Source organism: Pezoporus occidentalis, unplaced genomic scaffold (genome assembly GCF_034315485.1).
Source record: "Pezoporus occidentalis ecotype Australia unplaced genomic scaffold, CSIRO_AGI_Poc_V1 ctg108, whole genome shotgun sequence".
Taxonomy (NCBI): Eukaryota; Metazoa; Chordata; class Aves; order Psittaciformes; family Psittacidae; genus Pezoporus; species Pezoporus occidentalis.
The window spans coordinates 190,116-206,436 of NW_026912865.1; the positions used below are offsets into that span (position 1 = coordinate 190,116).

General features: G+C 40.9%; 1 protein-coding gene and 2 long non-coding RNA genes across 3 annotated transcripts in view; 2 read left to right on the forward strand and 1 right to left on the reverse strand.

Moving 5' to 3' along the window:
- Positions 1–570: 570 nt before the first annotated feature.
- Positions 571–4,596, forward strand: LOC134165845 (uncharacterized). Its single transcript, XR_009965655.1, has 2 exons — positions 571–970; positions 1,519–4,596. It is a non-coding gene; the product is annotated as an uncharacterized LOC134165845 (long non-coding RNA).
- LOC134165839 (uncharacterized) lies at positions 1,547–11,168 on the reverse strand. Its single transcript, XR_009965654.1, has 2 exons — positions 11,034–11,168; positions 1,547–2,094 (listed from the first exon to the last, which is right to left on the reverse strand). It is a non-coding gene; the product is annotated as an uncharacterized LOC134165839 (long non-coding RNA).
- Positions 11,169–11,236: 68 nt separating this feature from the next.
- Positions 11,237–16,321, forward strand: part of NUBPL (NUBP iron-sulfur cluster assembly factor, mitochondrial) — an 86,711-nt gene continuing 81,626 nt past the window's right edge. Inside the window, exons 1-2 of the mRNA XM_062622975.1 lie at positions 11,237–11,451; positions 12,426–12,573. Coding sequence (XP_062478959.1) covers positions 11,317–11,451; positions 12,426–12,573 — 283 coding nt within the window. The 5' untranslated portion in view covers positions 11,237–11,316. The remainder of the gene's footprint in view (positions 11,452–12,425; positions 12,574–16,321) is intronic.

Genomic DNA, 16,321 nt, shown 5'->3' on the forward strand with positions numbered 1-16,321 from the left:
ACTTCTCACAGATTTCAGTGGACATGTGTTTTTTCCTTCCCCTTTGTGTGAATGGTCATGCATATTTCATCTACATTTAATGGAATGAATCTTTTTGTGAAGAGGGGGCTGGGTGCTGGGAGCTTTGCCTCTGTGTACTTGGCTTTCTCCTGTTTCCTTAGACGATGAAATGCTAGAGGTCTTTCAGTACCAAAATGATCTCAAGTGGTCTTGACTTTTTCCCTAGGGATTATTTTTAATTTTTTTTTGTTAGTATTAAGTTGCAGTTGCATACTCTGGCAGGGGCAGTAGTTGACTGGAACTTTGAATGGACAAGATGCATCTTGGATGAAATTCCTTTGTCTGTGGTGTCTGAAACCATGATCAAAGGTCTTTAAAGCAGCTATCATATCAACAGTGTCATCTGTTTTAAAGAGAAACCATACAAAGCTGCAGTGGCACTTGGATAGCAAAGATACAAAATAGGTTGCTGGTAAGGTTATATCTTGGTAGAACAACAGCTTGTGGGACAGACATACTAAAAGTACACTTTTTAATTTGCCCATGCTGAACAGATCGGTCCCTGACACGCGGTATCTTTTTTTCAAGATGTTAAAACTGCCACAAGACAGCTCAGAATGACAGTGTGTTTTGTTTCTGAAGTGATGTTTACCATCTTACATCCTGAACTGAGTCAAGTCCTTTGCTTTCTGTTGGATAACTTTTTCTTCTCTTTTGCTCCCAGATTATGTATTTTGCTTGTTTCTTAGCTACGTAGCCTAACATGCTATCTGGGATGAGCTATCTGGCTCTTCATTTTTGGTGATTTTTTATTTTTTTGTAGCCTGTTTCTCCATCTAGTTCAAGATCCAGTTAAGCTTTCTTCTTTCTACAGCCTCAGAATTGCTAGCTGAAATGCTGATTAGCTGGAAGAGAGGAAATACTGCTGAACAGCGATGTGGATGTAGAGAGGATTAGGTGGTCGTGTGTCGTGGTTTAAACCCAGTCAGCCACGCAAGTCTCGCTCACTCATCCCCCTTCCTCCCACCACTCCCAGAGGGATGGGGAGGAGAATCGAAAGAATGTAACTCCCATGGGTTGAGATAAGAACAGTCCAGTAACTAAGTATAACACAAATCACTGCTGCTACCACCAAGAATAATAATGATAAGGGAAATAACAAGGGAAGAGAATACAACCGCTCACCACCCACCGATACTCAGCCTGACTGAGCAGTGATCCAACCCTTCCAGGCAACTGCCCCCAGTTCACACACTGGCCATGATGTGCTGTGGTATGGAACACCTCTTTGGTTAGTTTGGGTCAGGTGTCCAGTCCTTGCCCTCCCCCGCCCCACCCCGGCTTCCCCTTCTCCAGGGCAGAGCATGAGACTCAAAGTCCTTGGTCAAAGTAAACATGACTTAGCAACAACCAGAAACATCAGTGCTGTTCCCAGGCTGAAAGTCAAAACCACAGCACTGCACCAGCCATCAAGGATTAAAAATGACTGCTACTGCTGAACCCAGGACATCGTGTTAGAATCATTTTATTGTCTAAGTAGCAGACATTTAGACACATTATGATGGCTGTATTTAGTACTGACTTCTTTCTTATTCAAAGTGCTGTACAGACATTAAGGTCAGGAACATGCCTGCCTCCCAGCCATCATCCTCCTTCCTCCAGAGGTATTTAAAAATAAGGAAGGCAGAGAGAGGGTATGAAGAATTTCCCTAGTGCAAGTCAAGCAGCAGAAATAAGATGGAATAGCAGCCTTGTCAATCAAAATCCACAAGTATTGCACAATGCCTGTATAAGGCTACCAGAAATTGCTCTTTCAGAGGAGACATGGGGTGAGGACTGTCAGCAGCCTAGCCGTCCAGAGACCCCCCAGATCTGTTTACCCTTCAAAAGAAACATTGGGGGAAGGTGACTTGAGAGGAAAAGATGGCATTGTGATTTTTATCTTTCTGGTTTGCACTATATCCCTGAGGAAGGTTGTGACCTCTTTAGCCCCAGTTTTGTAGCTTCAGTTGGCACACCTCTTCAGCTCTTCCAGCAGAGCCAACTTGCTGTCCCCGGGAATGTCTCAATTGTTTCCAGTGAAGGCTGGTATTCCTGTTGTGGAAGAGTAATCCTGTGATTTAAGCAGCTGATTTTATGCATGTTTAAAGTATGCAGCGAAAATTAAATACATTAGTAAAAACAGATCAGTGTTTTGTTTAGTCCTTCATACTGTTACAAAACAGATACTGAAATGTTAGAGCAATCAAAAGTTAATTAAATTTCTGAATAGAGTAACAGTGTGAAAGCTGTGTTGGGTACAATTACAGCTTTTCTAAGTGAGAAGCAGAAATTTGACTCGGGGCGGGGGGGGGGGGGGGGTAGGAAGGTAGCGGGATAAAGACACACAACCTGTTTGCTTACCATATTGTCTAAAGGAACTAAGTACACTATTAATGATGGTTTCTTTCTCTACAGGTGTTATGTTCCTTTGACTGTGATGTTTAACTACTATAATTTTACCCTGCTTGGGTGTATCCCATACCAAACCTTTGTCTGCATGATTGAAAGACATTAATATTTAAAGGACTTCTGTATCCTGCTCCAAAGAAATAAACAAAGCAGTGGGAATAGCCTACCTACTGTATGTACCTTAGGGTATAACTGTAACACCTTACACTGATTATAAGCAATACAGTGTTTTTTTTACAGAACTGAGCTACTCTAGTAAGCTTTGGCCCTGAACCTTATGGTCACAGGGCCTGGCACAAACAGCGAGGAGTAAGGACGCTGAATGAGTCTGCAGCTAAACAGGCTGTTTGGCAGCCCTGAGCAAGCTTGGTATACTCAGCCAGCCAGCTTTGATCAGTGAATCTCAGCTTCAGGTTCTTGTTCTCTATATGGAACTGCTGACCATACATCTGAGCAGAGCCTGGCACTGGTCTGGCAGTGTGGTAGGTGGCAGTTCAGCTTTGTTTCAAGCCACTAAGCTAACTCACACCTGGCTGTTATAGATGGGTGGTGCAGACTGGGTTCCTCCTAATGGAGGAGGTATTTATACTGAACCGTCTTGCAGAGGCCCTGCAGAGCACAGGTCCTACATTCTTTGTGCTCTGTGCTCACAGCTGGTTTGGTGTGGGCCCCACCAAGTATTTGTGCTGTGCTTCACAGCCCCTGGATCATTGTCCCTGTTATGCTGTATACTGCCTCTGCTTCTGCCACGTAAAGCAATTCAGATCTGTTCTCCACAGGTATTGCTGCATCACTGCTCTCTGCACCTCATAAACACTTTTGCAATAGTAATTAGTGCTACAGAGGTGTGGTTTTGTTAGGTTGTTTTGTTTGTTTATTTGCAGTGAGAAATGTTGATGATAATGTGAAGACATGACTATAGACAAAAATGTATCAGTATCTTCTAAGAGCTGGAACTTGAGTTTCTATGTTTTCAATAGATTTTATATGTAAAATTATCAGATTATTGGTATAAAGCCTTATTTTATTATTAAAAATGTACATGGATTGAGATGTGGCTTTTTCTGCTCCTTTCACAATAGAATGAAAGGTCATTTATTATTCTCTGTGTACCTGGAGGACTCCTTGACTGCAGTTACAGTTGAGTATGCAGGCATAATCAGGCTGCGTGTAATTTCTTTGCCTTTATGTGGATGACTTTCAAAATAAAACTTGCTACAGCTTCAGGCCAAAAGCTTTCTCCTTGAGCCACAGCTCCTATCATTTTTTCCCCTCAGGCATACTTATCCTTAGCTAGTCAGGAAAGTGTGCACACAAATGATAGGTCATTAGAAAATTCTCTGAATGGCAAACCTCTGAAGTCATCCCATTTGCCATGCATCATGATGAAACTGGGTAAGTTTGAGGAGGCACTAATTATATGCTTGGTCTGTCATTTATCAGTTGTTGGAGCTGTTCTTAGAAAATGGCAGCCTCTTTCATGGCACAGTTCAACAAGATTGCCAGAGCTCAATGAGCCAAGCAGGGTTGACAGATTTTGGCATTTTATTCCCTTCAATGTAAGAACATCCCATTACAACACAAATGGGTATCTTGCTTTGCTGTAGCACTGCATCATATACAAATACAGTAATGTTGATCTGTGGGCTTTCCTTAAAATCGTATTTGGGGATCTAATTCCCCTTAAAACAAATAGCAACTGTAGGACTTGCATTTACCATCACCCTTGATGGTTTGTTTCACTTAATACAATAGTGAATATATAATCCTTTTGTGATTTTAACCGACATAAATAGAAGGTGATCTTGTTTCCCCTCAGGTCTTGTGAGAAAAAAAGCAGATGTTTAATGCAGTGAGCTAAATAATAGAAGATTGTAAATTGTAATGAATATTCATGGTTTCAAATAAGATAATGGACCATGTGTCAAGAAATAATGTGGCTTCCTGCTATGATTTCCAGTGTGGCTTAACATGTTTCACAGAGCTTCCAGTTTCAAGAATTGCTTTTTAATACTGAGTTTTCACACTTTTCTTAAAACGCAGATTTTTTTTTCATGCATGTTTCTGAGCTCATTTGGGATGAAATCATTACTTTATTTGATACCTCAGAAGCGCTGCAATGATAAAAGGAGATTTTTCACATAATCTCTCAGTGTTTGGTTTTTTTTTAGCTGCCAAAGGGCCAGTTTCTTTCTTTTACAATAGATGCTAAATAGCTGCTACAGAGTGGAAGTAAAATACTTCATCTTCAATATTTGATGTTCTAACAAAATAGAAAAGTGGTGTTTGGTGTAACTTCTTCTTAAAGAGCTTTTTATTTCACAGATAATTCTTGGAACCGCTAGAGGCTTACATTTTTTTGGATAACTAGGTAAAACAATTACTCTGTAATGTGGAATATTTTCATATCAATTACAGATATCTGATCTTTCCCTGGATACTCTATTGTCCATAGGACAAAAAAACAGTTGCATCTTCATAGTGACAGTCTGAGTGAGGGCCACGTCCAAATGAAAAAACCCTGTCATTTTGGTGCCCACAAATATGAGGTGTTTTAGCTCCTGATATAGAAAACACAACTCTAACTAATGCACTCTGCAGCTTAGAGAATGAGTGAAGTTTACCTTCTTGTGAATTTTCTACATCTGTAGATTCTACTCTACATTTGTACTAGGAAGTTAATTAATTGCAGGAAATATTCTTTGGACACTGTGACTCATCTTTACTTTTGACAGTTCTTGATGTATTTTTGGCTAGGGCTCATTCACTAACAAAAAAATTCCGGTCCTGGTTCAGCAGTTAATACGGGCCAGAGCCCACTGTCAATAAGCGGGTTGCACAACACAACCCTGCTTTGCAAATCTCCTTTCTCTAATGACTTCCATGAGTCCTAAGTGTGAGCTAATAAGATAAGGGCTCAATTCAACAATCACTTACTGTCAAAACAATTTTCTATTTTCTGTGAATAGTCTCCATATTTCCTCTAATAGTTACATTTCCTCATGTCAAAATTTAATTAAATCAGTATTTTAAAAGGTACAGTGCAATCCTTTAGTGGCACTAATTAGATGAATGCAAATTGCATTTATTTCTGTAATAGAGTTGGGTTTTAGACATTAGTTCCAAGATCCATAATGCAAAAGCTTTCATGGAATACACCCAAGTGTATTGGCGCCCTTCTGAAATACCTTGCACTGCTGGTGTATGGGTATTTATGAGATAAGTATTAAATGGCCGTGAAGCAAAACTGAACTTCTTTGGAATATGAACTAGATTTTTAAAATAATTATTAAACACCAGAAACACTAAAAGTAGTTGTAATGTCTCCATCAGCATCATTGGCCAAATAAGATTCATTTGGTATACAGAAATCATTTAGGCTTAAGGTTCTGATGTTAACAAAAATGCTTCCTCTAAAGCATAAGCTCATTACTGAGAAAAAATGAATGGAAAGCAGATTTAAAATTATTTCATAAACTGAAATTGTGACTAAATGCCTTTATGACTAAGACCAGTGCTGTCAGATGGTTTTCTGAAGCTTTTAGGCCAGTGAACATAATTTTTATCCTGTTTTTTTACAATCTCTAATACAATAGGAGTCTTTCTGTCCCAGGTATCTTATCATTGCAATTTAACTCCATTGCTGGGAAAAAAAAAAAAAAAGAAAACGGAAAGGAGAATGAAAGAAAGACTAGAAAATGCAAGTGTCCTGGGTTCAGCAGTAGCACTCATTTTTCCCCCTTCTTGGTAGCTGGTGCAGTGCAGTGTTTTGACTTTCAGCTCGGGAATAGAGATGATAACAAGCGATGTTTTGGTTTGGCCAAGGACTCTGTGAGCCTCATGCTCTGCCAGGGAGGAAGGGAAGCCAGGAGGAAGCAGAGACAGGACACCTGACCCAAACTGACCAAAGAGGTATTCCATACCACAGCACGTCATGCCCAGGATGTAACTGGGAGTTAGCCGGAAGGGCTGGGGGACTGCATAGCTTGGTTGGGCTTGGGGGGCGAGTTATCGGTCGGCTGGTGGTGAGATGATGTATTCTCTTCCCTTGTTATTTCCTTTATCATTATTATCACTGGTGGTAGCAGTAGTGATTTGTGTTATACCTTAGTTACTAAACTGTTCTTATCTCAACCCGTGGGAGTTGCAATTCTCCTCTCCGTCCCTCCGAGAGCAGGGGGAGGGCAAGAAAGGGGGGGAAGTGAGTGAACGAGTTACCTGACTGGGTTTAAACCACGACAGCAAGTCTTCCTTCATATATGGCAAAGATTAGGAATACTTCAAAAGAAATCAAAACCTTTGCTTTTTGTTCAATGGAAATATTGTTAATTGCAGTTCATTCCATTCATGCAAGCAATATCTATATATCAGGTACATAAAAAAAAATTATGTGGCTTTGTTACTGAAAGGCATATTCAACAAAGTAAATCTCTTCATCTTCTGTATCACTTGTTTAAGGCTGAGAAAATTGCTGTAATACCAGCTGCGTCTTCACTGTGATGTGACTATTACTATAGTAAGCAGTTAACCTCAAGAACTTGGTAGGTGGCTTTAGAAGAATCTAGCAACAGTTTAAATAAGGTTTTCATCTCTTCTTGACAGAGAAAGACTGCACTGATTAAAATGTCCACATGAAAACAATATACAAACTAAATTGGACTCAATTTTGCCAGATTCCTTCTCATATAGCAAAGCAGAACTAATTTTTTCACAATGTAATTTTTGTCACAGTTTAAAGTTTGGCAAAGCAGTCATCAAAGTAGGATGAAGCTACTTGTGTGGTATTATCACAGAATCATAGAATGGTTAGGGCTGAAAAGGACCTTAAAATCATCTAGTTCCAACCTCCTGCCATGGGCAGGGACACCTTCCACTAGACCAGGTTGCTCAAGGCCCAGTCCAAGCTGGCCTTGAACACTGCCAGGGATGGAGCAGCCACAACCTCCTTAGATAGCCTGTTCCAATATCTCACCACTGTCACAGTAAAAAATATTATTATTATTGAAAATATTAATACACATGATAAAGGAAAAATAATACATTATTACTGTTTTTATGTGTTTTCACTGTTAAGATGTTGCAGTTTCAAGTATTGCCATATATAACAAAAAAAGTTTGCCTCTTAAACAAGGTAATGTTCCATATGAAAACACAAGTAAACCTCACTTGTTTTGTGTGGATATTTGAAATCAGAATCTGTTAAAATCCTTTGGGCCAAATTTACTTTGCAAGAAGTGGTCATAAGTGCCTCAATATCACTGATGCTGGCCTTGGTATCTAAGCTACGCAGGAAAAAGACATAGTTTGTCAGCCCCACAGGAGAATGATATTCTGGCAAGGGCCATGACAGCAACTCTGGCTTGGTCTCCTCCCAAAGGGAGAACGTAGCAGCCATCCTGAGACATGCTAATGAGCCCAAGGCTCAGAAATGAGGGCAGAGCAGCAAGGCTCTGGGTTCTAGCAGCTGCTGGGTAAGAGCACAAGAAGTCACAGAGGATTGACATTTTTTTCAAACTAGGCTTAGCTTTAAAAAAGCTTGGGAACAACTGCTCCGGTTTAAGTAGCATGGAAAAATGGGAATGTGATGATCCCAGATGCCTTCCTTGCTCTATAGCAGTCTGAGGCTCAGATAGAAGCAGAGTGTCTAAGCTTTAAGAGGCAATCATAGTGAGTTCTCCTGGCTTTCCCAGAAATGCCACAACTTCCATAACTCTTTAAGGCATTGTATCTTATTTTACTATATAACAATATATGGAAGATTATATCAATTTAATGATAGAATCATCTATATTTCTTATCAGCCTCATAGTCCATCACATGAGCTTTGATAACTGGCTTAAAACTTCAGTATCTTAGACTTCCTTTCCCCACCAACCAAATAATTATTGTTTTGTGGACAAAATGATAAAAAGCAACATTTTAACGTTATTTATCTTAAATGTGCCAGAGCTGGCTGACCAGACAAGCTAAAATAATGAAATCAGTGACCCCCATGCCACACAGACTTGCCTTGGTATGATATGGTATACCTCTATGGCTAAAGATTACAAGGCCTGCCTGGTCACGAAGCTAAAATGAACACTTAGTTTTGAAGAACATTTCCTTAGCCTTCCTTTAATGTAATTTCTAGTTTACCAATCATGTGTTTTGGTCACATCCATTGTGACCAAAATGGATGGATCATATGAGTAAGTTTGCAGCATGTCCTATAGTATATATGTTACTATGGTATTAATACACTACTGTGCAGACGCACAGAAATGTAAATAGAAATACAGGGCTCCATCACCCTTGAAAGCTTATAGACTTGATAAACCACTCTTTTTTTAGCCACTTACTTCCTACTGCACTCAAGTCAACCTGATTAGCTACCAAGTAATTTTAAAATGTTAATTCAATTTTTAAATTTGGAGTCAGTTGGCAACAAATCTTCCCTCACTATACCTGATTATAATTGATTTTGGCTGCAGAAAGAATACACTTAAACACAAGACAAACTGATTTCAGACAAAAATAAATTATATTTTTATCATGTTAGCATTCTGGCTGAATAGAAATTTAAACATTTTCTTTCACTTACTTAAAGAAAATGTCATCAATTTTCATTAAAATTATATATTATGTCTTTCGTTTTTTTGAACTATTGAAAAGTCCAGAGTGGAATTTTCTGACAGATGCAGAGATTGCCTGTAGTTTCCATAAGGGCTCAAATCTGTAAGTAAAATCTTTAATTTTTGGTTGCATCTTCCTAGCGTCTTATTTTAGAACAGTATGTGGACTGCGATGACATGTTGGGCAAGCAACTTACTCAGACCAATACTTTCAAATGTGAAAATTGAAACAGGAAGCCAAAAGCAATTATGAGAAATGTATAATCCCTGAAACTGTCTTTATAATTAGAAGAGACGATAGAGTACACCTCAATCAAACTCTAATTCACGTACTCTACTGTTAACAATCAAGGTATTTTGAAAATTCCTGAACAAATTTATATTTCTTTCTAATGGCCAAATTCAGACTTTCATATTTGCATTCAAATACAACCTACTGCCATATTAGCTCTCCTATTACCAACAAACCAGGCTAAAAGGAATTATTTTAGAACTAAGAATACTGAGAATTGTTCTTTATTAGTAAGTTTTGGAAAGCTCCTTCACCATACTTTTCAATTGTATTTTGTGCTAGATCAGCTTTATAAAACAACTATCCCACAAAAACATTCATGAGGGTTGTTCCAGCCATTGTTAGAACTATTCTCAGAACCAAAGAGTACACAACAGAACTCTTTTTGCCATTTTCTTTTCTTTGCATAGACTTTGAAGTGATGGATATCTGAACTGTATGCCTACCAGTGATCCTGCTGTACTGATTTTATTTCTATGAAATCAACAGTATTTTGCTCTTTAACACTGCCTCCAACTGCTCAAGGTAGGAAAACCAATTACACAATTTTCTTGCACGACAAGAGGTAACATGATTTCCTGAGGCAGTGAAAACAAGGCCCTTGAGGCAGATCTGGATCATAGTTTCAAAATTAAGTAGCTCATTGGTTTTCAGGATTCTTTTGCATTTTGGTTGGCAGTAGGGTAAATTATTGGAAAACGATTTGACGTCTTCAGGTGTGTTAGCTATTCAAAATACCCTCACGTTGGTGCAACAAAAATGAGAGTTTGAATAAGAATCACTTAAAGGACAGCAGAAGAGTTTATTTTTATAATTACAATTTTTGTGTGGTAGCTGAGCATTGGAATAAGCCTTTGAAAATGGTATTTTTTAGTAAAATGCTAATAACACAGGTTAGAAAAATAACATTTGAAATAGTAAAAATTCTGGTCACTGTGAAATAGAGGAAATGTTTATTGTAATAATGCTTTAAACCAATGTAAAATCCTCTGATCTATTACCTATTACAACAGTTACCAACAAAAGACAGTATCTACACTGTATTTTACCTTTGAAAACTAATGGCCTGAAACTGCCAAGATTTGAATTACTTCTATAGTACCACTCACATGAATAAGGACTATTCATGAAATTGTCAAGAGCAAATCATGTCAAACCGATCTAATTTCCTTCCACTCTGTGGTTACAAGCTTTGTAGGTGGAAGAGAAGCAGTAGACGATTTTTTTTTTTTTTTTTGTATCTTTAAAGCTTTAAATAAATCTCACACAAGAACAGAAACGTGGCTTTGATGAAAATTCCATGGAGTGGGTGTAAAATGGCTGGAAAACTCAAACTATAACCAGAACAATTATTAGTGCTTTAGTATTAAAAACCCAAAAGAAAATCAAACAAAACAAATCAGGTGGCATCTGTCCCAGCTACAGGTCTCTTTGTTCTTTTATTAATGTCCCAAATGATGAAATTGTATATACTTATTTGCAGAGAACAAACACATGAAGGACCAAGTTCTTGGCCACCCATTGCGTGGGTAAAGAGGAGAATTCAGAAGGCACCGACCAGCTGAAGGAGTGCCACAGAGAAAACAGGAACGAGAGCCAGCGGGGACAAGTGCAACACTGAGGAATAACCCCTAACCACTTTGTAATATGTACTTTCCTCTTGGGCCCAGTTTTCTTACAGACAGCGGAAGGGAGCTGCTTTCTTGTGTTGCGGCTGTTTTACAGTGCCACCGCTCAGCATTCTATTCGGGAAGGCGCTCGTTTCCACCCAGGTCCCCAACCGCAGCCGTTCTCTCAGCACAAAGTCGTCCATCGATCCCGGGGCCTGACAGGTCCGCTCAGCCCCACCGCGGGGCGCAGGGCTCCGACCTGGTTGACAGAATCCCGGCCGGGCTCAAGGGGCGGGCCGAGGCGCGGCGAGACGGCGCCATCTCAGCGCGCCGGGGCGGGCCGGCGGCGGGCATGGGGGCTCTCGCTTGGCGCTGGGCACTGCGCGCTGCCGGCTTCCCCTTCAGCGGCGGGAGGGCTCCAGCGACGCCGCGGCGTGACCCAGGGTGCGGTCCCGCCGTTTGCACCGCTCAGTTCGCCAACTCCGCGGTGAGTGAAGCGTGAGCTCTCCGCCGTGCGCCAGGTCCGCCCCGGGGAGGGAGGGGAGCGGGGTAACCCTGCCTGCCGGTCGCGAAGCGTCGGGCTGTCCGTGGGCTTGAGGCAGATTCCGGGGGCCCAGGAGGCGGGAGGGTAGTTGCGGCTCAGATCCGCTCGGGGCGCCGTGTCGTGGTGTGCCGTGGCGCAGGAGGCTCAGCAGCTGCCCCTTGCTGCGGGGGTACGGCCGCTGCAGCGTTTTTGGCACGGGGCGGTGTGCGGGGGAAATGGCGGGACCGAGCAGGGGAACACGAGGCCGCCTGGTTTTTGCGTAGAGCCGGGTCGCTCGCCACCTGTGGTAGTAGAACTGGGCCACCCGGTAGCGGGTGGGATGCTGCCGGTATCGATGGAGACTCCTTTCCTGCGGAGTGTCCCCAGGGTGCTCTTAGCTGTCGTGTACCTCTTCTTCCGAAATAACGGACGGGACTTGCTGCAGCGAACCGGCACTCGCACAGATGGCTCTGCCACTGCTTGGGAAGGACAGTTTTCTGGAGAGCTGCCGGGGCTCCACCGGCGGCCCAGCACCCAGGGCTTCTCTTCCTTCATTGTTAGATCTGAGAGTCGTGCTTGAAGCAACTGTAATGTAAAAGGACAGCTAGGTTTAGCCTGCTTTTTAAAGATTCCAACTTTTTAAGTGGTGTTTTGGTTTATTTTAACACAAGCCATCATTATTTATTTATTTATTTATTTATTTTTTAAGTGTTTAGATCATGTTTGTCTATAGAAAATGCCCGCTGGGATGATTTTTAAGCAGCCCCATTCCACCCAGCTTGCCTGCCTGTGAAACAGGCTGCGTTTGAGAGAAACTGCGTGTTTTTGGACTCGTAGTGAAAATTTCTCAGCTTGCAGGTGGGTTCTTCCCTGTCTGCTTTCTCAGCGAGAACTGCAGGGTGGTGCATTCCTATTCACTTGGTTTCTGGTTTTGTTAGTCCTCAGGCTCCAGGGATGAGGCTGTAAGGGACAAACGTGCCCGGATCCTGTCACGCGGGCTGCCGAAACAGAAGCCCATAGAAGGAGTTAAGCAGGTGGTGGTCTTGGCTTCTGGAAAAGGAGGAGTTGGAAAATCAACAACAGCAGGTAAGATTTGTTTGTTTACTTTGAACATTCTGTAGTACTTTGTAAGGAGTATTTGGGCACTTGTCAATTCCTTTGGAATTGAGTCTCAACAGAGCCCTTCACCTGTGTTAAGTCCCATTGCAGCCATTGAGAATCTGTCTGGGTACAAAGGTATTGGCTTTAAATGAGATGCAAATTGAGCAGACAGCTTTGAAGCAGTATCTTCATAATAGTTCAGTGCTGTCCCAGGACAGCTAGCTTTCTTAAGAGGTGATGTAAGCTCAGGTGGAGGGGATCATATGCCGATGCAGTGATACTCTTCCTTCTTCCCTAGCAATGTAGGTGTGCCTGTAGAGTGCTCCTCTGTGCTATGTCAGCAGAGTCATGTGCTCTGTAGGGGATACTGATATTTAGAAGGTTTGAAAATCGGGTCTCTGTCCAATCTTCTCAACTACTTCTGTACACATTTCATAAACAAAAGGTGAAGTAGTGGTTATAAGTCACACAAACTGATCAGAGCTTTGTGAAGCACCTCTCTCAGCCCCACCATTAGGTGCTGAATCAATTTTTCTCTAACTGTGCAGTTCGTAGGTGGTAGAGCAAGATAGTACACAGGTTACCGGTACTTCAGAAATTTGCTTGAATTTAAAGATGACATTGAAGGTAAACCTGTTTGAAAAGATCTCTGTAAAGTGTTAGAAATTTGTGTAAAAAGCTCTTCCTTAGCATCTAGATTGGGAAAGAGTCATTCTTTAGTTGAATATTATCTACTATTCATCTCTATTTGCTGTGATTAACACATTGATATAGCTATTAATTTTTCATTTTTTGGTTTGTACTTCAGCCATGCTTGAAAAGGGCTTTCTAAAAAAGAAAAAAATACTAGAACAGCAAACATTTCCATAGTAAGAGTAACTGTACAAACAATGCAGAAATTATTTCTTTCTGTACATAGGATAGACATAAATACTATCCTATTCATAGGATACATGTACCTGAACAAAACTATGCAAAACAGTCAAGACTTGCATTTCTTAATAATTCACCTTTTTGTTGATGGTTATAATTAATACGCTGGTTGTTTCAGGGTCCTGAAAATAACCAAATATCTGTTTGTAAACCAACAATTTACAAAATGAATGTAATTTGAACAGTAAATTCAGATTATCCTCCTTGTGTCTGGAAACAGATGTGCTAATTTAAGTTCTGCTAACTAGTGTCTGCGTGTAATTTGTGTGTATCTGTAATTTGTACATAAAGTATGATGTGTATCATTAATAATCCTTTGAGCTGGGAGTTCATAATGCTTGTAAAAATAAAAAATTGGGGTTCAACAAGCATTAAATAAGAGTGTTGAAATGTAAATGAAACATTCAAATGTTGCTGTTTTGGACAGCCTTTTGTTACTGAGTGTATTCATTTGTAATATTGAGAACAAGTTTAGATTCCTGTTTATTAAAATGAGAATATATTACATGGTTCAGATGAGCAACTGAAGATCAAATCGCACATTAGCAAAAAGCATCGCATGGCATCATTGCTGGATGATGTACTTAGAATGATGTTCTTCGTAATGGAGGATTGTGGGAAACATGTTTGGTGACAACTCTGCTGACTCGTTTTGAGAGCAGGACTTGAAAGGAGGGACAGGTGCACCTCTAGTTCCTAAATCATCACAAAAAATATAATCAGTCTTATTTTCTGCATCTCTCGGAAGGACTGCCAAGGCTCTTCATATTCTTTCCTTCAGTGCATTTATGTTTATGTTTCAGTTGCTCTGGGTCTCCGTTTCAGGATAGGTGGGTATGCATTCTGGTCAGGTTTGTCAGGGCCATTCATTAACCTGATGAGTGACTGTTGCGTTTAGCTTTCATATTGTGTTCTCTGTTGCTTCTAACATTTTTTTGTCTTCTGAAATCAATGTAGTCAATTATTAAAAGAATATTTAATGCATGTTTAAATACTTTGGTTGGCTTTTTTGTTGTTTTTTGTTTGCCTAGTATGTTAGTATGTTTGCTACCTGTGTCTTTCCTGTGAAGTTTCTGTTGTATTTACTCCATCTGGCCAAATGTGGGTTGTTTTTTTTGTTTGTTTGTTTTGTTTTTGTTTGCTTACTGTTTATGTTCCCCCAGCAATATTAACTGTGTTTTATTTATTTATTTATTCTCTTTCCTGTTTTTATTCTGCATGCAGGATGTGCTCTTATTGAAACTCACTTTTTCAAGGTAGAGGCTCAAATCCACCTGTTTGCCTGACCAACCCAGACACAAGTCCAGGGTTTGGCATAGGTGCTGATACTGTTAGTTCATGATTCTTTTCCAGACTGATACCATGTTTCTTTGATTCTGTGCTTTCCTTACTTGTTAAAAAAAAATGATAAAGAGTCATAAACTCTATTTCTAAAATCCATTTACAGTAAGATGTAAGTGTTGAAAGTTATCTTTCAGAGAGTTCATCTTAGTTATAGGTGTCTTACTGATGATGCACATTAACCGTGTCACAGATGTAGACACATATTCAGCAGCCTCTGTACATGTCTGATTTGGGGCCAAGAAGTTTTATTTGTACTGTTAGTTCAGTGTTCTGAGAATTCAGTTGTGCTGTTCCTAAGCCACTTTGGACTTGGAAGTTACAAGGCCCAAACTGAAAAAAAAACCTTCTCAGACTTGTACTAATTTCAAGAGATCTCCTTGCACATAATTTTTGATACTGGTTGACTGGTTTAGCATGGCTGGAGATACCCTCCCGACTTTTATTGGAGATTGCTGTGAAGTTTTAAAAAATAATTAAAAAAAAAAAAGTTGTATTGAACTTCCAGAATGTATCTGCTCTGCTTTTCTGGACTCCTGTTTATGGGAACTTACTTGTTAGGGCCAGCATAGGATCATAGAATAGTTAGGGTTGGAAAGGACCTTAAGATGATCTAGTTCCAGCTCCCCTGCCATGCGCAGGGACACCTCACACTAAACCGTGTCACCCAAGGCTGTGTCCAGCCTGGCCTTGAACACTGCCAGGGATGGAGCATTCACAGCTTCCCTGGGCAACCCATTCCAGTGCCTCACCACCCTTAAAGAACTTCTTCCTTATATCCAGTCTAAACTTCCCCTGTTTAAGTTTTAACCCGTTACCCCTTGTCCTGTCACTACAGTCTCTAATGAAGAGTCCCTCTCCAGCATCCCTATAGGCCCCCTTCAGATACTGGAAGGCTGCTATGAGGTCTCCACGCAGCCTTCTCTTCTCCAGGCTGAACAGCCACAACTTTCTCAGCGTATCTTCATATGGGAGGTGCTCCAGGCCCCTCATCATCCTCATGGCCCTTCTCTGGACTTGTTCCAACAGTTCCATGTCCTTTTTATGTTGAGAACACCAGAACTGTACACAATACTCCAGGTGAGGTCTCACAAGAGCAGAGTAAAGGGGCAGTATCACCTCCTTTGACCTGCTGGTCACACTCCTTTTGATGCAGCCCAGGATACAGTTGGCTTTCTGGGCTGCGAGTGCACACTGAAGCTGGCTCATGTTAAGTTTCTCGTTGACCAACACCCCCAAGTTGTTCTCTGCAGGGCTGCTCTGAATCTATTCTCTGCCCAACCTGTAGCTGTGCCTGGGATTGCTCTGACCCAGGTGTAGGACCTTACACTTGTCATGGTTAAGCTTCATAAGTTTGGCATCAGCCCACCTCACAAGCATGTCAAGGTCAGGTTAGGTCCTATATTGTATCTCTGCACCCTCTTGGAACTGGTGGTAATACAAAGACAACAGAGTGCAA